The 23,028-nt window shown below is 31.6% G+C and overlaps 1 protein-coding gene across 1 annotated transcript; it reads right to left on the bottom strand.

The window, feature by feature from the left end:
• Positions 1-7,583: 7,583 nt before the first annotated feature.
• Positions 7,584-21,026, bottom strand: LOC143049004 (thyrotropin-releasing hormone receptor-like). The gene is made up of 2 exons (XM_076222842.1): positions 20,917-21,026; positions 7,584-8,818 (listed from the first exon to the last, which is right to left on the bottom strand). The coding sequence occupies exon 2, from the start codon at positions 8,778-8,780 to the stop codon at positions 7,806-7,808; it is 975 nt and encodes a 324-aa protein (XP_076078957.1). The 5' UTR covers positions 8,781-8,818; positions 20,917-21,026; the 3' UTR covers positions 7,584-7,805.
• Positions 21,027-23,028: the final 2,002 nt, after the last annotated feature.

Below are 23,028 nucleotides of genomic sequence, written 5' to 3' on the forward strand. Positions count from 1 at the left end.
ACGCATCAAAAACGAATGGACAAGAACTGTCATATTCCTGACTTGGTACAGGCATTTTCAAATGTAGAAAATGGTGGATTAAACCTGGTTTTATAGCGCTAACCCTCTCACTTTGATGACAGTCTCATGTAAAACACATTTTTATATAATGAAAATTGTTTCAAGAAAGCTTATTGTTGAGGATTAAATGAAGGGCTCGACATGACCAGCCGATTGATTGAACCGGGTCCATCCGACCTCCCGTTTAGATAAGCAGCTTATTGAACTATAGTCTCGTCCGTCCGGGTATTTTCTGACCGTACGGAGTCTGGCTACAGCCCTCATCCGCAAGGATTTCGTCAACCACCGACACGGGTAGCAACCCACGGCTAACGGGTTGGAGAGCCTATTTTATTCAAAACATCGGGCATCTCGTACGATGTTCGGATCACTTTAGTCTGGTCTCTACCCTTTGACCTGTCCATCATTGGTAACCCTAACAGGAGACGAAGCTCCAGCTGGCATAGCTCTTGGGGTCAATGAGACACGCCCCCAACCACGGCAAGGTTAGCGATCCACCGAGTGGACTTGTACAATTGACTATATCAACCAACGGATAAAATAATTCATGTTTATGTTCCTAAATTGGTATAAGAGTTTCCCAAAGAAAATAGTGGATTAAATCAAATTCTTTGTGTGTATTTCCGACAGAAAGTCACTAAAAATTTCAAAGTTGACAAAATGTAAGGACCAATGCTTTTATTTCTGTCTTTTTGATATCTAAAGAAATATATAAACACTATAAAATCAAGGAATTGTAGATATTACTTACAAGTACAATTCCTTTATAAAATAAACATCAATGTACACATTACACTTATCACTTTTAAGGTACAAGGCCTTTCCCTTTTCATCATCTTTTGGTTTTATGATTATAATGATATCATACTATGATCACTTAGTTAATCTTTGTTTGATTATAAATGGTCCAAATATACATCAACATTTAACTGACTCTTATGTGAATAAAGTGTGACGAACTACGACTGTAAAACTACTTCTTTGACGGTGAAACCAGAAACAAAATTGTCAACTTTAGAGTAAAAATGAAATATAGATACTTCTAAGATTAAAAAAAATATTTTGGTAAAGAAAAACATTACAAAAAAAAATCATTCCGGGATCTAGGCTTGAACTTGGCACTGTTGATATTACAATTTTTCTTTCGGTGCCAACGACTAGACGATCACGGCTATGAACAGCTTACACATTGACACATTGCAAAATTGACATAATTATATATTGTACATTTGAAGCAAAAACAATTCAGCTTGGGTTTTAGAATGCGTACCACAAATATTACTAGTTCATTAAATGATTGACGATGGATGACAAATGCAATAACGCTAAAAAAAAAAAAATCAAAGCAAAATCAAAGGGAACCAGTTTAAACAAAATGTATATATAATATTTCAATTATGACCAACTTATTATCTATTTTAACAACAACTGGTCTTAGTGAAGTGGTGTTATTGTTAATTTTACACTTCATTTAGTTTTAAAATGTGTATAGTACTTTTGAAAGTATGTTGTTTTTTTTTAATCTTTATTGAAAGTGTGTTGTATATTTAACCAAACGGTCCATTGGTTTGATATGTCGGTTGCTAATTACTAAATATGTAAATATTAAAGGTTTCTAAATGTTGGTAATTAAAAAATTTTTACTTTCCAAAAAAGATTTTATCCATATATTAGTTATATGTCTTTTTGAATGAATTATAAATACTAAAATCTAATCAATATAAATTATTTGTAATAATTCAACATTGAATGAAATAATCATTTACAAATACAAAATCTGGTAATAAAAAGGGAAGATAACTACACATTTAAGTTAAATTGAACTTATATTTAGTTAAATATAAATGTGAACCGTGTGGATCTAGTCAGTTCCAGCTATTAGACAATAAAAAAGACAAAATAAGAAATTATTTTCATGAAATTCAGTTGATTCATTGTCAGATCATGAAACAGATAGTCCTGTTACTAGAAATGGGTTAAGCTAGAGAATTGATAAGAAGTAGTGGATTCGAAAACGATAATCAACTCGCGACTAAAGGCGCTCGTTGATTATCGTTTACGAATCCACTACTTCTTATCAATTCTCTACTACGTAATTAGAGAAAGGTTCCGATTTAAGTATTCCTTAGTTAAGTGTAGAATTAAGTAAGTTTATGCATACCGCTTAAGAATTTTACTTACCTAAGGAAATTCTTAGTGAAATTTAAGTTTAAGGAATACTTAAGTTAAGATGTTTTATGCATACGGCCCCAGACATCAATGTGCTTTTCCGTTTAAAATAAGTTCTCTAAAAGTACATGCAAACTTGCAAACCAACAACATAAATATCTGTATTATGGAAGATTTTTTCAAGGCTTTAATATATTTGTGGTAAGTAATTTCCTGGCTTAATACGCGACAAGTTATACAGTGATTATTCGCATTGAAATCCAATACGTGCATAGCGTACGAGTTTGGATATACAAACACCGTAAAACGATGCCAAAGGAACACTACAGTGCCAAATAAAAAAAATCACCTAAATAACAAAACTACCGAACTCCGCGGAAAATTCAAAACAGAAAGTCCCTATTCAAGTGGCAAAATCAAAAGCTCAAACACATTAAACAAATGGATGTATACGGGTCTAACTGAGTTTGGCCTGTTGATAAATTTCTTGCAAATGCATTTTGCAACCATGTGTGGCGGGTTTAACGTATGTGTGTTAGTCCAAGAAAAATGTTTCTTATATGTGGCATGTCATGCATATTCTTATAGGAATATTTGGTCCTCAATGATCTTCAATTGCGTACTTTATTTAGCCTATTCAAAATCTATTATTCGAGCGTCACTGATGAGTCTTTTGTAGACAAAGTGTCCGTCTTGCGCATATAACAAATTTCAATCTGGGTATCTATTATCGAGTTTATTCTACACATTTAATAAACTTTCAATTAATGAGGCTTGTGATTTTTATAAAAGATGGAGAGAAAAAAATACACCAAGCAATCAAGTTAATTTTTTTCATTCCCTTTGAAATACAAGTTTGTAAATCAAACACATAACCATTTTTAGCTCTATGTCAAAATTTGCTTTTTCAATCGTTTATGATATCGTTACTTTGATCCTAAAAACGGAGAACAATCCAGGGCATTTAAAACATCTGCCTTTAGCTACGCATTGCAGCAGATCATCTATAGTTTCTCACGGATGTTTCTAGTATCAAACTATATTTGAAGCTTTACGCCCTGGTCACATCGAACCTAGGACACATCTATACAGCGCCACGAGATTAAATTTGGTCAAATCGCGTGTCATCTGGGGTCGTCGCAAGACAATTGCAAGACAGTCGCACGATATTTTAAGCATCGTGGCGCTGTCGTGGGACGAAAATTGGACATACACCATTTTTGCTCTACGATTTTTTATCGTGTCACTGCCTTGTGACTGTCGTGAAGCTGTCTTGCAATCGTCGTGCGACTGTCGTGCGATAAACACATTGTCGTGGGAATCAATATAATGCATTTTAATCAAACAATCGGCGCACGGCTGTCGTACAACAATCTCACGACTGTCGCAAGACTCTCGTGATACACGATTTTCTCACGAATAACAAATTTTGTACGATGATCGTACAACATTGATTGTCTGTCGTACGACAGTGGTACGTTCGCCGTGCAACATATTTTCGTTGTATGTAGAAAAGCACTATTCGGCGGGAATGAATGTTTGTAAAATCAAATCGTCTACCATTTAAACAAGACGACGATTATGCTTGACCCTGCTGAATAAGCGCCTTGGCTGACTACAACAAGAGAACAATATGGTCCTGTTAGAGTTTATTCAAGCCCGTGAACAGTATAGGAACCAGCGAAACGTCCGACGTTGGTGGGTTAGGCCATGGATCGAACGTCGCCTGATGTTTGGGCAGTATAGTACACCGATGTAAGAGTTTGAGCGGGAATCTGCCGGTGATTTCGTTTGATTCATGCGTATATAGCCTTGCATGTTTCAAGAGCTTCTGTTGATAGTCGCATCACAGTGGCACGACAGTCGTACGACAGTGGCACGATAGTGATACGATAGTAACACGCGCATCCCATGACATGAAAACCTGAAAAATAGCCCAAAATAACTCACGATTGTCGAACGATTATCGCACGACTGTCACCCGACCGACCTGCGACACACACACACGACAGTACAATTACAAGTTTTTTGTTCTGTCTTGTACCCATCGTGGAACCATCGTGGACATGTCGTAGCTGATGTGACCACTCGAAATATTTTTTTTTACATTATGCACGACAATGCCACGACAACTATTTTATAGATCTTCCACGACAAAAAATCGTACGATCTGTTGTGACCGTGGCTTAAAATAATAATAAATAAAACAGGTTGGTTTGTCTTTATGTGTAACCGTATTATTCTTTAATCTTAGTAATGAACTATTGTTGATAGTCAGAACTATAATTTACTAAAGATTGGTTAGCCGAAACCAAGTGTAATAACTTGGTTTTTCCACTCATTTCCGTCTATCAGGGATATCCTGCTTAAAATCAAATTATAGTGTTAGACAAACATTTTTCTCTCGATCACATAACAATCTATTGTCTACAAAATAATTCTAATTTAACTTTTTATTGGTAGAAAATTACAGTTACAATACAAAAACAAAATGATGAATAGATTCCACATGTAAACGTTAAAAGCAAAATAAAGTGAACCTTTTTCACTGACCGATTTATAGCTTAAGTCGTTTATTATATCAACCTGAACGTATCAAAATCGACATATGTATTTTATCTTTATTTTATTACATTTCGATTGACATAAAATATACAAATTCAGGACGTTTTTTGTACAATTATCTATTGAACCCTGTTTTAGACTTCTTATCACCTAGTTTGAATATTAATGTTCTTGAAAACAGATATTTTGTTTTATGGATTACCTTGCTGTACTAATCATTATATTGCTTTGAATTCCGATGTATCATTTTCTTTCTATTTGTATTACAAACATAGTTTTTACTTGGTTGTTTTATAAACATCATTCTTATCGTTTAAACGTTGTTTTTGTAGGTTACTGACGTCTTTATGTCTGGAGACTTGTTCTCCGGAACATGTAAACTAATCCCTTCTAACCAAAAAAAAACAAAAAAAAACAGAGGTTTGATTGAGGAATGAAAAGGTGTCCTGTCCCCCTCCGTTTTGTCGTGTTTTGTGCTGATCTGACAAGTTAGTGTTTTTAAAAATAATTTTTAAAAGTTTTTTTTTTGGTTGAGCCTTTTGACATCACTTTCCTATATTATTTGGAAAAGTCCAAGGAAAAGTCAAACTAGAATGTCTCTTATCAAATTGCAAAATCAAAAGATCAAGCACATCAAACCAAATTAATGGAAGATGATTGAACAGTTACAATCAAATTTAACTTCGCCTCATTCTGAATAATTATGTTCCAAGTAGAAAGTCTATTATTCGGATGTTGTCTGATATGATATTCCAGGGCGTATATTTCTTTGATAGAGTTGCCGCTGTCATGGAAGCTATGAAACAAAACAAGATTTCCATGTCATGAAGTTGTGATATCTGTTTCACAGTGTTTGCAGATGTTTGTTTGTCTTTTTATGTCTTTTGAATGTCCATTTGTAACTATCGCACCTCTTTTACAACAAATGTAAACGATAAATCATTTTCATTCTATACCAATTCGTACCGGTATCACATAACGGTCTTACAAAATAATGATGACGACTGTAATTATGATCATATCAGGGTACAGTTCTATGTTATGTTTTCTGTTCTGTTGTTTGTTTTATGTCCGTTTCTTGCAATGGCATTGTCAGACTGTTTTCGACTTCCGATAATATTAAATTTCGTTTTGGTATATTTCGACACTTCATAAGAGGGCCTAAATGAATCTTCTGGCTCTACTGAATTTATAATTAATAAATCAAAATTTGAGGGACCAATAGATGAAGCTTGAATACGTTTGTCTCTTTGAACCACACTAGCAAACGACAACCACTCATAGGTTCCATAAGTAGGACAGGTGCATAAAAATGCAACTTGTTTAAATGTTTCAACACGGGCCAATCTTCACACTAGCCAGAGATAGAAGTGAAACATTACAACATAAAAGGTACACTGTAAATATTAATTGATATAGTTTAACTCGATCGATTGATGATTTTGTTGTTTGAGTGCGAAAGTAAACATTTTTAAGTACCAACACAGAAGTAAAAAATGTATCGTCATAGTAAATGACTACCAGATAAAGTACGTAAATAAAAAAAAAAAAAAAAAAAAATGCGAGACAAGATATAAAACTAAATTAGTAAATATTGAATTATAGAAATGCATTACAAATTGTGTCAACAGGTCGAATTAACACAAAAGTACGATATGACAGCACTCACAGTTATTAAAAGCTAATTTAACAATAAAAAATCATGTATCAAAGACAAAGATTAATATAAACACATTCAAGGGATTCAGTGTTTAAACGCCAACATGGATTTACTGCCTTCTAAACTACCGCAAAATTTTCACGCACTAACATGTTTGATAGTTAAAACAGACTCTCCAAAAATAGAAATACATGAGTGAGGTGATCGTATTAAATTGATGCTCCGTTTATGTGTGTTGATTGTGTTACCAATGGTTACAAATATAATTATAATATAGCCCAGGATAAGATCAAATTACATATAAAGTAGGTTTTGCAAATGTGGTTCGGAAAATGTTAACTGCAGGCGGATACAATGTAAAATTGATTTGATGAAAGAGACCGGAAGTTTTCCTTACAACCAGTAGCAACACATTCATTCGATGACATTATTGTTAAAGAATTTTTTCAATACTTTGATAATGTGAGGCTCTCGTGATTTACGTTTCCATTTCGATTCGAGGTATCTGAGTATTTTAACATTCTGCACATCAGACGGCAGTAGTTTACCGAAGTTCACATCTCGCTAAACGATAAAGAAGACTAATCAAGGCACCATACAAAATCTGATGGAATCTAAGGAACTCAAAAATGAGCAGGATCGTCGGCAGTGTCTCATAAACTTCTTTACAAATCCACACAATTTTAATATTGATAGTCGTGAAAATAAGAGGTTAAATGACTATACTCTAATTTGAGATCTAAAACCGAGAAAAACATGTCTTTTGTAAATCGAGAAATCATAACATCGTATAGGTCAACAAATTCTTGATAACAATAGTTAAATTGTGTTTCGACGATTTAAGAATTGGAAGCTCTTCTCCGGCATGCAGAATTCACGATTCGATACTACGGTCAACACGTATCTAGTGTTTAATAAAAAAAAAATAAACGTGTTTTATTTGATTAACTATTCAAAAAGGGGAACAACATAAACATACTTTACCGAATTCAGTGTGCTTCCGATCCCTGATTTCGGATAAACTGTATCATTTATGATCGATATAATTATACAACTCGTGTGTGTGACAGTAAATTTTTAATATCAGAATAAAAAAACCAAGATACATCCCGTATATCAATTGTACATGTTTTTATTTGAACTATCACAGATCTATACGCATCGTACATTTTTGCTGACAACAAGATACATTTTCTAAATGTTTTTTTTTCTTTCTAAACAAATGCAACAATTCAAAAAGTAGAAGGCATCATCGATGAACTGTTAATATTCAATTGTATTCGTCTCTTTTATATAATTTAACAGTGCATGATTTAACAACTTGAAGAGTAAAGTCTGTTCTTTTTTGTTGTTATTGATATTTCATACACCGTACTCTTTCTTTTATGCATCTGCGGAATGTTTTACTGGATACGAAGTAAATTGTAAAGTTAATGGAAAAGTTTACATAATACAAAATCTGACAGAACTGTTGAGCTAGGAATAATGCCATATCGTTGTTTGCAATGAAATCATTAACGATTATATAGAATCTAATAGCATGGCTTGGTAAGTTAAGAACCAAAAATACAATTGATACAATAGTCAACATTACCGTCAATCTCATTTGTGCAACAGATAAAACATTATACGCCGGTGAATAGTATTTAATTACCCGTGGTTGAGCGTGTTTGAAATTAAACTTCCTTATTATGACAATTACATATATGTTTAAAACAAAAATGGCTATGAAGGGGATGATAAACGTGATAGCAGTATCTATATAAGTAACCATTGCTAGGAAGCCGAAATATTGCTGTTTAACTCTGCAGCCATGTCCGGGTACAACTTCGATGGTCAGGAAACAATGACTATAAATTATGATAGCAAATACAGTAGCTGCAATTCCAGTCCCTTTCGCCATTTTGTTTGAGCATACCCGTGGTCGTCGTAACGGATAACAAATTATAATGAATCTGTCAAGCATGATCAGAACAACACACCAAACAGAGAGGAAACTTGTGACGTACGTTATGTATATTGTAACTAAACATAATCCACCCGTGTCAATACTTGCTTTCTTTAAGGTTCCCATCCATGTAAAAATTAATGCAAGGAGAAAGAAAGTATCCGAAACGCTTAGCAATGCCAGGAAAATGCTGGATGGATGGCGACTAAAGCTGGTAAATACAAACACTTTAAACGATAAAACATTGCAGATCATCCCAATGACCACTATCATAGGTATAACGTAAATATAAAGCCCATGTACAAATTCATAAAATGCAGGTTTTTCGTCGTCACTGAAAAAATCAGACTTGTTGCCATCTGTACTGTTTCTGTTCATATCGATATGGAAATGCTATGATTATCTAATATTGTGATCTGAAAATATACAAAATATGTAGTGAAAGAGCATTGAAAAAGAAAAGTGTCTGTAACATAGAATGGTATACAAAAGGACAACACTAACACAATAGACAGATACTCAATATGTACCCAATACTGGTGTTTTTAATTTATAATACCAAAAAAGAAACGATTTGACAAATTTTCATGAAACCAATGGTTCAAACTGAAAGATATTAAATTGTAAAATTTCTTTTCACGTAAGCATTTTCTGAAATTTTTAATATTCGATTTATTGATCAATTTGCCGTAATAGAAACTTTGATAAAATTAATTACCAATGAAGCTAGACTGTAGAACTTGCTCATTTCCTTTTTCACAAATGTATTTGTACTAGCATGTACACTCTGGCAAGGTTTTTTTTCTAACATGAGGTTATTTAAAATGTTTTTAAAACGGTTGGTATGCTGACTACCTGACATACATCCCGCATCCTCGATCAAAGTTTACTATAAACAATGCACATCTTTAAGGAAAATTCATAACGGAGAGTCCTCTAAAAATCGATCAAATCCAAATTTAATAAAAACCAGCAGTGGTCGTAAGTATGTAAGTGATAAATTTGTCCTTTTTTATAGAAAAAAATGTATGATATTGGAATAAATTTGACCTAACAATAGTTGTATTCAAAACCGTCCCTGATGTGGGAACAACCGAGGGGATAGGACCTTTATCGGAACTCTGGGTCTAGTCTGAGATCGGGTGTGATTAAGCGCAGGATTCCGGGATTGACCCTTTCGGGATCCGGGAATCCTTTTTTTTCTAATTTCGCGATGTCAGGATTTAAATTTATTTCGTGTTTTTAAGCCAGGGATTTCGAGATGAGGACCCCTTCTAATCCTCCTTCTTTATAATAGATACAACATTAATGCAGTTTAAGTTTAAGTTTTAGGTATATTCCTTCCATGGATATATATCAGTTAAAATTGAGAGAAGATTCAGTAGAATGAATTTTTTGGTATCAGATGAACTCAAATAAGGAGTTGTGGTATAATTGCCAATAAGACAAATACACAAAAAATACCAAAAATGATGTATCTACATGTACTATTTGTCTTACTACAACCTTCTACATTGAGCAAACCCCATGCTCTATAGCAAGCTATAAACAATGATAAAAACCAGCAGCATCAACAAATATTTAAAGCAAAAAAAAAAAAAAAAAAATAGAAAACCCATGCATGATTTAGGCTTAAACTATAAACTAAGAAATAATTATGACAGGGTTTGAAAATTGAGAATGAAAATGGGATATATTTCAAAGAGACATTAACTCAACCAAATGACTACCACTGAATCACATGCTCCTGAATTGGGACAGGCACTTACACTTATGTGTTTACAAGCTTAACCCTACTAGTCTTTAACAATAGTGTAAAATTTCGCAACAAAACTGGTTCATAGACATCCAGCAAATACCATGTGAATTGACTGATTTTAAAAATCACCAGATTTTCAATTAAAGATGCTTGGCCATATTTGAAATAAGGAAATAACTAACATTTAGGTTAATTTAATAGGATGTTGTGGGTTCTTTGCTTGTAAAGGAAGTTAGATCAATAATATAGTGAATTCAAATCAGATCAACTCTGTAAAGTTATCAACTGTAGAACATATAAAAAATCTCATTTGTGTAATTGGAAAGGTTGGAATGAATGAACTTAATATTTAAAAAAAACATCAAAATCATTTATGAAATTCAGGACTTAGTATTACATTAGAGGGGCATAACCAGGGTTGGTGAAATAAAAGAGGGTTCACAATTGTGAATCTTAAATGACCATTATGGTAAAAACTTAAGACATTTTTATCCAATTTAAAAAAAAATAATAAAAAAATATGCCCCCCCCCCTTTCTTTTAAACCCTGAATCCACCTTTATTAGTCCCCAATACTTGATTATTGGCATATTCCATCTATAAACGATTATATCATGAAACAAAACAGTGTAATAATGTTAGAAGTTTAGCAGTAGGATGGCACCAGGTAATCTCAGTCTACAACCCATATCTGGCACACTCCATTAAAACTTAGAAAAAAGGGGGAAAAAAGGCATTTTTCAAACTGTCATCAAAAAAATTCTCCTTAGGGTCTACCCAATTTTATTTTTTTGATTAACAGTATAGATATTTAATATTAGGATTACATAATACATCATATCACTGATAGTCCGGATTTTTGTATTCATATCATACAAATTGGGTCGTATTCCTAGATATTTCAAATTTAAATTCATTACGTATTACAAAAAAAAGTAAAAACACAAAAGTACTGAACTCCGAGGAAAATTCAAAAAGGAAGGTCCCAAAAACATCATCACTGATAAAAATGTTTTATATGATTTACAGTGGTAACCTTACTTTGTACATGTAACAACAAACACACTCCTAGTCACACTTTTGCTCTAGGTAACCTGCAAATGTGTCGATTTTTGACTAATTTTGGTACGCTCTTTGGATTTGTATCTAAGGAAACATTTTCCTTAGATACGAGATGTAATGATCTGATCGAGATTTTTTTTTGTCTCTTACATTTTTTTTTATGATATAACAAATCAATTGAGAGCACTTTAAACTAAATCTAATTTTTGCACATTCCATGTTTGTACAGTATGAAGCTTTATGATTATTGGCACGGCCTCTTAAATATACACAAGACTTATATTAATTTATTTAGGTCTTGGAACTTTCCGACGAACTTTTGAGACAAGGGACGAGACGCTCCTCGACATAACCCTGGTTAATTAATCTTTTGCCCAGACACCCAAGACATTCTACAAAGTCTACACAGTATGAGTAGCAGCTGCATGTGTTCTGTATAGCTGCAATTTCTGTTAATTTTTAATAAAAAGTTCCATCCTTTTTGACATAACGTTCACATGAATCAAATGGAATAATGTATAAATCATATGCATAACAAAAAGGATCTGCACTTAATTCATGTCTGTTAAATCTATTACCACTCACGACTTCCTACACAAAAAAGACACGTCTTTCTTTTTATAATTGACTGCATTATCTTCATCAAATTCCACATCAAAACAGCATTTATATTTTAATGATTTTTAAAGTTACATTTCCTTGTTTTTAAAAGGTTCTGTGTTATTGATTTGTACTTTGCAAGCTCATCTCATTCAATAGATATAGGAAGATGTGGTGTGAGTGCCAATGAGCCAACTCTCCATCCAAATGACAATTTAAAAGAAGTAAACCATTATAGGTCAATGTACGGCCTTCAACACGGAGCCTTGGCTCACACCGAACAAAGGGCCCCAAAATTACTAGTGTAAAACCATTCAAATGGAAAAAAAACAACGGTCTAATCTATTATAAAATAAAAAAATGAGAAACGAGAAACACGTATAAATAACATAAACAAACGACAACTACTGTACATCAGATTCCTGAAATTAGGACAGGTGCAAACATTTGCAGCGGGATTAAACGTTTTAATGGATCCAAACCTTCTCCCTTTTTCTGAAACAATTATAGCATAACATCACAACATAGAAAAACACACTATGAAATATCAATTGGCAGGCTTAACTCAATCAAAAAACGTACATTAATACACTATAAACGAATAAACTTGATCTGCGATATCTGAATACAAATGCACAGTTAAAATATTAGGGACAAACATTAAAGACTATTATAGTATGAAATCACACTCCGGTATTAAAATCTAATTCAATAGACTTTAGCGTATTAATTAATAAAAAGTTGCAATGTTATATAGACAAATCAAAACAAAACTGAACATAATAATTGAGTCGAGTATTAAGTTCTTGTTTTTATAACATTTGTTGAAGAATTGATTGCTTCTTATGTTACTTCATTTGGATATAAAAAGCGTAGATCGAAGGTCAATTTTTCCTCGCTCTTTCTACAAAAAAAATGTGTGCATGATCAATGCTTTTTAAAAAAGTATCATTAAATCCATGAAGTACATCTTTATCCTACATGCAGAACTGTGCAATGAATAGTTATTTGTTTTCCTATGCATTATTTGGACGTCACGGAAAGCACGATATGTCATGAATGTTGCATTTCAGTGGGAAATAAAATCTAATTTCGAATACCCATCGATTCTTGACATCATATCAAAAGTAGGGATTCATATGAAATAAACATGTTGTTATATCATTATAAATTGTACGTGCGATATTGTTGGTGGAATGACAAATTGAGGGATGGATTTTATTGTGAAGCTTAACATGTGGTTTGACGTAAATTCTCTTTCAGAGATCAATTAACGGCTATGGCTTTTTTATGAATAAATACTCAAATAAAGATTTGGCAGTCAGAACAAATGTTTAATCATAATTAATTGTTTTTTTTTAAATGTCTTTTAATTTACCATAAAACTACATTATTAACTATCCATGACTTGTTATTTTGTTCAATTAGCAATTTATTTCTCCCAAAATCTGTAATGAAAAGGCCCATATTGTTTATTGTTGATTGACAATAACACTGTTTTTGGTTAAAATAGTATGTGCAAATCATAATCAACAGCCTATAAATAATAATCAATTTTTTTCTGGGGAGCTTTTACACCCTGTATAACCCCGATATAGATGAAACCGGGCGTTGATGCGTTCAAATCGAACACGCCGTGTAACACTGAGTTGAGACAGTAAGGAATAAATAATTTTAAAGAAAATCAAATATCTGCTCTTTGGATTTTTTGCTCCAACATGTTCTTTGCCATAATACTCATTATTAATTTTACTAAAAGGTTTATGAATTATTTGACATTTTTATATACAAACATAAAAAAACAAAAAAAAACGCACCACGATATCAATGATAAAACGTGCTTGGTATTTTTAAATATTCAAAACTTAATGTTTCTCGTACCTCATAGTTATTAACACATAAATTTTTGAAAATTTCGTTTAAAATTAACTAACATATATAGATCGTATGTTTATGTTTTATCTAGAAACAAAAAAAATACACGTTTTAAAGTGTCTACATTTTCATGTTGTGTACGCTTCGTTGTCATTACACCTTTTTATAATGTACGCTTCGTTGACACAATATTGCGTTTGTCAATGAATTTTGTATGTATTAAATTATGCTTTGATATGATTATAACCAATAAGCATGTTTGAAAAAAAAATAATTTACCACCATAACATGCGGACAGTAATTCATAACAGCCGTTGTATTGTCGAAACACTCTTGGAGGTATTTTGTACATGTAAAAAAAATCCTTATGTATACGAAAGTGTAAATTGGTAGGAAAATACGATAACTCGACGGATGCAAATATGGCTAAGCGTACAGATACACACGTCCGATTTCTAATTTGATAGCATTTTTGAAAGTGTTTAACATACGACAGTCAATGTACGGTTAGGGGGTGGGTTGGGTGCCCGCTAGTATGTTTATTTCCGCCATATTCTGTATCTCCCTGTCCAAAGCCAGGAGCCTGTAATTCAATGGTTAAAATGATATTTTTTGTTCACTATTTTGTGCATAAATTAGGCCGTTAGTTTACTGGTATGAATTGCTTTCATTTCTGTGTGTTTTATAACTGACTATGTGGTATGAACTTTGTTGTTCATTTTTGTGTCGTTTGGTCTCTTACGAAGAGTTGCATGTTTCAATACAACATCTTCTTTTTGATATAGACAGCAATCAAAAACAATCAATGGCTTTTGGCCTGAATCGCAGAGGCGGGTCCATATGGATCATAGATTAAATACAGTTACATTAAGGCTAAAGAATATGTGTATACAATGAACATGTAACTTATAGCCATCAATAGTAATACAGTTTGTTTAATTTGAAGATGTAAAGATGTTAATATTATCTGGTTTGCTTTCTTCAATTATTTTTTTTTGTTTGTTTAATTTTTAAGGTATAAAGATTATGCTTAATTTCCTCTGTGGTGCCAAAATCTAAATGATTGGTAATTGTGGCTACTATAAGCACCTTAAAGTATATACCCACCCATATGCATTTCATTCAAATTTTCATTTATTTCGGAGAAGACCAAAGGGACCATATTTATATTCCCCAGTTACCCTTGGCGTCATCGGTAAATTATACGGTTGAGCAAACTTAAGCATCAATCATCAACCTAACCTAAGACATTTGTTTTGTTTCCTCTTTAATGTTTTAATAGTTATCAATAAAAAATGAACGTTTCACAGTTGGTACTGAACAATGTCTGGACCCCTTTATTTGTTAATGACACGCGTACGTAATGGCTGATTGATGGTTGCTTTACGTTCACTTGCAATTATGTCATACATGTCCAGAATAAGCATAAAGTAGCAACACATACTACATGTAGGTCATGGAAGGAGGCCCTCAGGTATTACGTCAGGAAAGTTTGGACTGCCACTGGATAAATGCATACTTTTACATCCCACACAACTATGACCATATCTTATAGTATATTTCCCAGTCACCCTTCACAAAATTCTCACATAAAAAAAAAAAAAAAAAATTGGGCTACAATGTAGAAAGGTTTGCTGTACCTGTTAAATCAAACCATCACTTTACATAATCACAATATTATATACACTTATGAGAACTCATAAAATCGTACATCCTATCGATACTGTTTACTTATATTTGGCATTGCACAAGTTCATGCGTTTTATTAAGTCTTTACCTGCAACCGTTGGATATATACTGACTAATACTTTAGATACATGAGTTACCTCTTAGTTTTAATTCGCTTTGAAATAACTATCAGTTATTACAATTACTCCTTTGTCGATATTTCATGTATATGGGTTTTGTGCCTTATACCGATATTTTGAGTTTAGCCAATTGAAACTGTAAAGGGGGAGGATGGGGGCCCACATGTTTAATCCCACCGCATTTTTTTTTGTGTTCAACGTCAGGAGCTTGTAGTACATTGGTTATTTAGATCTGTCATATTTTTTTCTTCTTTAATAAATAATTCATAAGATATAAATATATAACCGATAGTTTTCTCGTTTAAATTTTTTTATTACATTTTTTTTATATCGGGGTCTTTTTTAGCCAACTATATGGTATAGGTTTTCCTCATTGTTAAATGTTGTAAATTGGACTATAACAATTGTTTTATACACCCACTTCATGGTTCTGGATGACTGATATATTAAGTTCAACTACTTTGACTAAGTTAACAGATAAACATTTACAATGAAATACAGAAAAAGGGTCGCCGACACCATCTCGAATACCTTGACAAGAAAGTGATTATGACGGTTTTTGTCAACGAACAGTACAGTGATTTTTTAAAAACGCACAACGAACGCGACACATTTGGTGGAACGAACGATACAGTAAAAGAAAACTTATTTAGTATGATATGGCGTTTATTCTAAGTTTTATGAAACATTTGAAGGCACGTAGTAATTCAACGTATAGTTATTTATCATTGATTAAAGCATCGATACGCAAAGGTGTATGTATGAAAAGATATTCAGCATTGTTTATCTCATAAAACGTATGAAATTGCACCATGTCTGTGCGTTTTGCACCTAGCAGTTTTATCAAACGTTCTATGCAATATATAAAACTTACAACAACTGTATAATTGAATAAAATAAACTAACATGCACATTGACATATTTGTATATACTCGAATAAGTTCTAGAGAGGCATTCGAAAATGTTGTCATCCCAAATGTTGTCCTGAATATCGCTTCGAATGCGTCAATGTCCAGATTCATTTGTATCGGGGTTATACGGGGTGTTTTATAACAACCAGTTTCATATAATACAATATTTTATATTGTGTATGCTACACGAAATTTTACGTCAAAATAATTATGATTCAGAGTTTTACCCCCAAAAAGTACTTAACGCGCATTTATTCAAATTTTTTTAAAATACACGTTGTTGCGAAATGTATTTTTAAGTTACTAAAAAGGTTCCTGATCTTTTCTAAAGACTATTTACAAGATATCGAAATTGGCTATTTTGCAGTTTTTAATTGTTCGCACTAAATGATTGAGGTTTGAAGACCTAATGCGAAATGTAAATGAACTCATCATAGATACCAGGAATGATAATTGTATTTGCGCCAGGCGCGCGTTTAAGCTACAAAAGTCTCGCTAGAATACAGAAACAAAAATCGTTTGCTCCTTCTTTCATGCATATTGAGCAACAAATAAAAAAAATTCCTATTCGGCTTAAAAGCTATTTGAAAAGTTCAGGGCAGTTTATGTAAATGTAATTAGTTCATATCATAACCGTATTGAAAAGTTTTAAAAGAGCACGTCGAGTGAAATACTACTTATTTTCTGGCCCTTTTATCGAAAATCGCCATCAGTGGTCGTAATTTTAAGAAATTTTGAATAGGAAAATAAAAATACTAATTGAGGTTCCTTGGTTGAAATACATTTAGGGGAGTAATGTAGTAAATCAACTTTCTGGTTCAATTGAATAGAAATCCATATTTCAAGAAAAGGGATATCAGTTAAGTGTGTATAAATCGAGCAAAGTAATGGTTTAAATCCAATATTGGTGCCATCTTTGAGAACAGATATCTAGGGTTAGAGCGATAACATTAACTTTAAAGTTCATGTTTTACTATTCGTGAATAATGGTCATTTTAAATGCCAATCTATAATGCCAATTTAAATCAATATGACTTGAAATATGTATCATCTTGCATATACAAGAAAATATATTAATTTTTACCTTTAAGGATAATTTCAAGTCTTTTATCTTTAAGAACATTGTATTAGATCATGATATTAATGTTCATATTTTAAATATTTAATCTCGTCGAGGAGTATAAATTGTTGAACGAGTGGGATTATTATCTAAAGTAACCAGAATAAATTAGATGTAAAGGCGATCTCGTTATAAGCATTGTGTGCAAGGGAGTATATCTGTCTAAGGCACAAGTCTTATTATTTGTATTGCCTCATTTTCTCTTTCTCTCTCTGAAATGACACTTTGTCGTATACTTTTGTTATTTTTCTGTTCCAATGTCGACTATTAAAACAACTTTTGTTGTAAATTAACAAAAAATTAGCGTGTATTTTAGCACGGTTATTTATCTGTCTGAAATATTTCGTGACATGCAAATCCTTAACCATGTGCCGATATAACAATACATTTTTAAATGGTTTTATCACAAAAATGTGTTGTTACTTTTCACAAATAAGGACTTATTCCCATAGTTAATAAATAAAAGATAATTATTATGAAATAAATTGGCGATATTAAAGGTTTCTAAAAATCACTTTTTTTATGTTTTACAACATTCATATTTATCGAGTGGACTGACCAATCGAAATCCTTAAATAGAAATTTGATATTCTAACCTTACCAATTCATTGAGTGCTGCGGACCGATTATTGTTCACACAAACAACGTAGATATTTGAGTTGAGTATATTCTGACACAACATTCTCATAAAATATAAAAGATGATATCAAACAAAAAGAAGTGACACAAGGCTAAATATGTATAGCATGGTTATAAAGATTTTGCTCATTGTTGATGGCCTTAAAATAACCTTAGTTTCTAACATTGACATCACATGAACCCGGCTGGATACTTATCTCCTCATAAACCGTACATCTATTTATTGTTATATTTTTAAAACTCTTTGTTTCTTTATTTCATTGGAATATACACTTGGTTCTCTATAAATAAGATAAATCTTATTTCATTCTCTTCATTTAATAACCATATAAGTTTGTTCATTTTCGATTTATGAGTTTGACTGTCCCTCTGGTATATTTCATCCCTCTTTTATAATAATATAAATTGCTGACTTACGAATGAAATTGATCTTTTCAATAATAAAGTAATAAATGTACTCTTTGAGGTATATGCACACGTGTTATTGGTGTAAACCAACGCAAACTTTTTGTCGTCGTCGAAAAAGTCCTTTGAAATTAAAAAAAAATAAAGTGGAATTCATGATAAAACTCATATGTATGCTTACTTTCTGCCAAAGAGAACATACTTAGAACATATTCATCAGTTTTCGTCTAATGAAACATCAGTATTTTACCTTCTATTTCTCATAGTACATGCGATATAAAATACTAAACATGAACGACTTTTTATTGTAGATTAATTATGAAAGTAGCACAAATGGAATGTACAATCCCTTTAAGTAATTTCTTTTGAAAAGGATAAAAATAAGTCATGAGTACTGTTGGTTGTCTAATTATTATAAATGAAAACAAGAGAACATAGCTTAAGTTGAGATTTCAACATTGCAAATGTTATTTTATGGTGTATATATAGAAATTTTCAAAAAATGAAAAAAGGGAAAAGGTTTTGGTTAACTCATATTAATCGTTTCAAGAAACAATGATAATAAAATTCAAAGAAAGTAAAAAACTAATAAATTCATCAATAGCACAAGTAAGCATTTGATATTAAAACGATAGTAAATTCAAAATTTATCGATGAAGTTTTGTAATAATAAAAAATTATACACTTTTAGAAAACCTGATTTACATAACATTGCGTGCTCTTAAGAGTGAAGGACTTTTAAACATATAAATATTAAATTCTACCTGAAGCAGCAGAAATTTTCCTCCTAAAATGTATCCTTTTGTGTTATCACATAACTATATCATTGCTGTTTCATCCAATCTTTTGAAATAATCATTACATATGATTTTGATTCTTTTACTATCCATGTAAACACTCAAAAAGAGCTCATATTAGGGCTTGATTATTTATATGAGAGAGGCTAGATTTGTAATGTCACTCGAAGGTGTGAATATGTTCTAAATTGGTCATGTTTTATGAACATATAAAAACCCCGGCTACGCTTCAGGCTTAAAATATTTAGAAAATAAGTATTATCTAACCTAATAAATGTTTGTCGATTTTTGTACGTTTCGTAATTGATTTTCAGTTTTTTACACAAATTCTTTATAGACCACTAAAACACTGGTCATTTTCAGGGATTAGGTATAATTATTATTCATTTTAGTGATCATGTAAAATCACGGAACAATAAAGGATTCTACACGATTATCTTACACGATCCCTGATATACAAAATCACGGTAACGTATGTACGTCTTTAAGTAGAATTTCCTTTTTGTGAGTTTGAATACGCTGTTACATTTGTTAATTTAAAAATGTAAAATGTTTAACATTTCTATTAATATGTTCAGGAGAGGTATTCACTCACTTTTCGAATAGACCCGCCTGAACATAGTATACATTGTATATGTATAAATCGAATATCAATTCAGATGGTCATTAAAAAAATATATGATTAAAACAAATCTCATGAGGGGTATATAAACTCATCAAAGATACTAGGATCAAAATCAGTGACGCTCGAAATTGATGAGCTTAGAACCAAAAACTCAAAAATTTGGCCAAATAAAGCTACAGTAACATATTCTTGAGGTATTTTTAAAATTTTAAGTTTTGTAAAAAGTTCATTTAGAATTATGACCATATCAATGATAATTCATGTAAACACATAAGTGCTGACTACTGGGCTGGTGATATGTAAGATTCAAAGTTTTCGAAATACCCTTTTGGAACATAATATATTTGCATTTAAAGTCAAGATTTTTTATGAATTTCAATGCCTAATTTCTTTACCTCTCTAAATGTTTCAAATTTAGCCCCGTTTAATAAAGTGCAGATGAAAATGCCTCTCAACCGAAAGATAAAAAAGGGCATGTACTGTTTAACAAATACGAGCTAGAAGATAAAAAAAGATCTTCTCGTGTATATATAGCCAGATATTATTTTGTTTAGATTCAAGGTTTTCCTGAATCTTTTTTATTATAGTTCACCGAACACACCATGATTGAAATAAAATAGAAGTCACAATTCAAGATTTTGATTTCAAAATCGGTAACTGTGATTCAATGTAAAAATAAATGTTATCATTTGTCTGGCGTATATACAAAATTTAGTCCTGGTATCTATGATGAGTTTATTTGCAGTGACATGTTATTAGTTTCAAAATAAGTCATTATTATATCATTTTCTGAAAATTAAAATAATTACAAAAAAATAAATTAGTTGCATTATGGAATAATATGATAAACCAAATATCAAGACAGAGGTTTAGTTGTTCAGTAGAAATAAATGAATATACTGTAATATACATACACAAAATCAACTAAGCAAACTTTAAGCATCATCCTCCAGTAAATTAAAAAGGCATCTTTCATCTGCAATAAAATCCATAAACAGATTGTACTTAGAAATTTAGAACTGTAAAAGCTACGGCAGGAGACAATCAGTATCAGTTGGAAGTTTGGTAGATAATAACCACGTTCAACATCCATAACAATAAGTCGACACGATCTATATCAATTAGGCCGTGCATCAGTAGGAAGAACAGTATGGCAATAGAACGTCAATACTTTAAGAAAACTTCCTAATGACTCAGTATATAAATATATTTTCCAATAAGTAATTCAAGATTTTAGTTTAAAATCTATACAAACGCATAAACGGTGAAAGCGTACTGTGTCTTGAAAAAAGGATAACTTATAGACGAGTAGTTCGTTGATTAATAACATAGAACCTTTTAAAAAAGATATTAAAAAACCGAATTTATATTTTTATGTTTAGATCTCAACAAAAAATAATATTAATCATGCTTAATGCAAAAATCATCTTTTCGGTTATCGGTTGAAGTATTTAATCAAGGACAGACTAAAATATGATTACAGCTGAATGAATTTTGAAGGCAGAAATGACAAACTGGTATTTACAAAATTAATTACATTTTTCCGTTTATTGGCCTGAACTCAAATTATGACAGGAGTTGACAGTGAAAAAAATATTTACTTGTCATTTCATTCTGCTTTCCAAAAGCTAGTGAACAATCTTAACTTGAAGAGTATGAGTGAACTTAATGACCAAACCAAAACCCAATTGAATGACCATAAACCTAAAAAAAAAACAAATTTGATTAAATGAAAAAAAAAAGAAGTTCTATACGTAATATATATCATCATTCACCTTGCAGGACGGTTTCTTCCTCGAAGCCAACATTTTATATGTTACCTATTCCTTGAACGCCAACAAAAATATTTCAATAGATGTTGATATAATAATAATAGGTGTTTTTATAACTATTTAAATGTATTTATAAGTATCAAACTGTTAAAAATAATTAATGAACTTGATAAAATTGCAACAATTTATCACTTTTTAATAAGTAACAATAGTAGATTTTGGGGTTGAAATTATTAATTTTAGGGAAATAAGAAAATTAAAACATTTCTATTCCTTTTTATTAAAAAAAAAGATATTTTAAGAATGGAAATGTTTATTAACTTAAGCCATATTAGAAATATTAATGAAATTTTAGTTATATTCAATTATTTCAAACTTAAAAAGGGATGTTAGAGATTCATTTAATTCCATATCATTTTAATTAATTAATTTAAATAATAGTTAATATGAACTTACAATGAAAAAATGTGTAATGTTATAACCAAGAAAAATATTCTGAACAACTGGACAAAATAAAACATAATAATCTAACACGAAATACAAAGTTTCAAGAAATTCGATCAAGTAATATGGGAGGATATTTCAGCACACACAACTATAGAAATATTGAAAAGAAACATCTAAGTCCAAAGAGTCTAATGTATAATTTGTACAAAATGGAATTTCTGACAATATGCACATGTTGACTTTGTGATGCAACACTTTTCAAAGTTTCATTTTAAGAGAATCCATATTTGTTCAAGCAGCAACAGCAAAAAATGATTTTCAACAACTTAACAAACACAAACTAGATTTAGCTACCTGTAATTTACCTGTCTGTGAATTAGTATGATTGTTCTGATAAGCATGCATTTTTGTTGTGATAACTACTTACACCGATTCCTCGAACGCCAACATAATTTTACAGGTAAATTGTCGGTAGATCAAAGGATGTTGGCAATCAAGGAATAAACCTGCAGGACAATGAAACAATTTTGAATAAACAACCAATACGGAATTCATTAAATGCTTGCTTGTTAAGCCATACTATAATTTTTTGACATGCATATAAAGTTGAATGTGACGCTACTCGAGGGTTTACTCCGCACAGTGACATGAATTATCATTGATAATGCCATATTTATAGGTTATCTATTCATGAAACTCAGCTGTAGTTTTAGGGAAATCTTTCCAAAATATTAACCCACAATGCTATTCCACTTCGTATTCATTTGTCCGTTTAGTTTTTTTTTTATTAAACCGTCACCTATGTAT

This window comes from Mytilus galloprovincialis, chromosome 1 (assembly GCF_965363235.1).
Source record: "Mytilus galloprovincialis chromosome 1, xbMytGall1.hap1.1, whole genome shotgun sequence".
Classification (NCBI taxonomy): domain Eukaryota; kingdom Metazoa; phylum Mollusca; class Bivalvia; order Mytilida; family Mytilidae; genus Mytilus; species Mytilus galloprovincialis.

Excerpts from the sequence above, each read along its gene's own strand:
- LOC143049004 (XM_076222842.1), bottom strand. The coding sequence starts at position 8,780 with ATGAACAGAAACAGTACAGATGGCAACAAGTCTGATTTTTTCAGTGAC.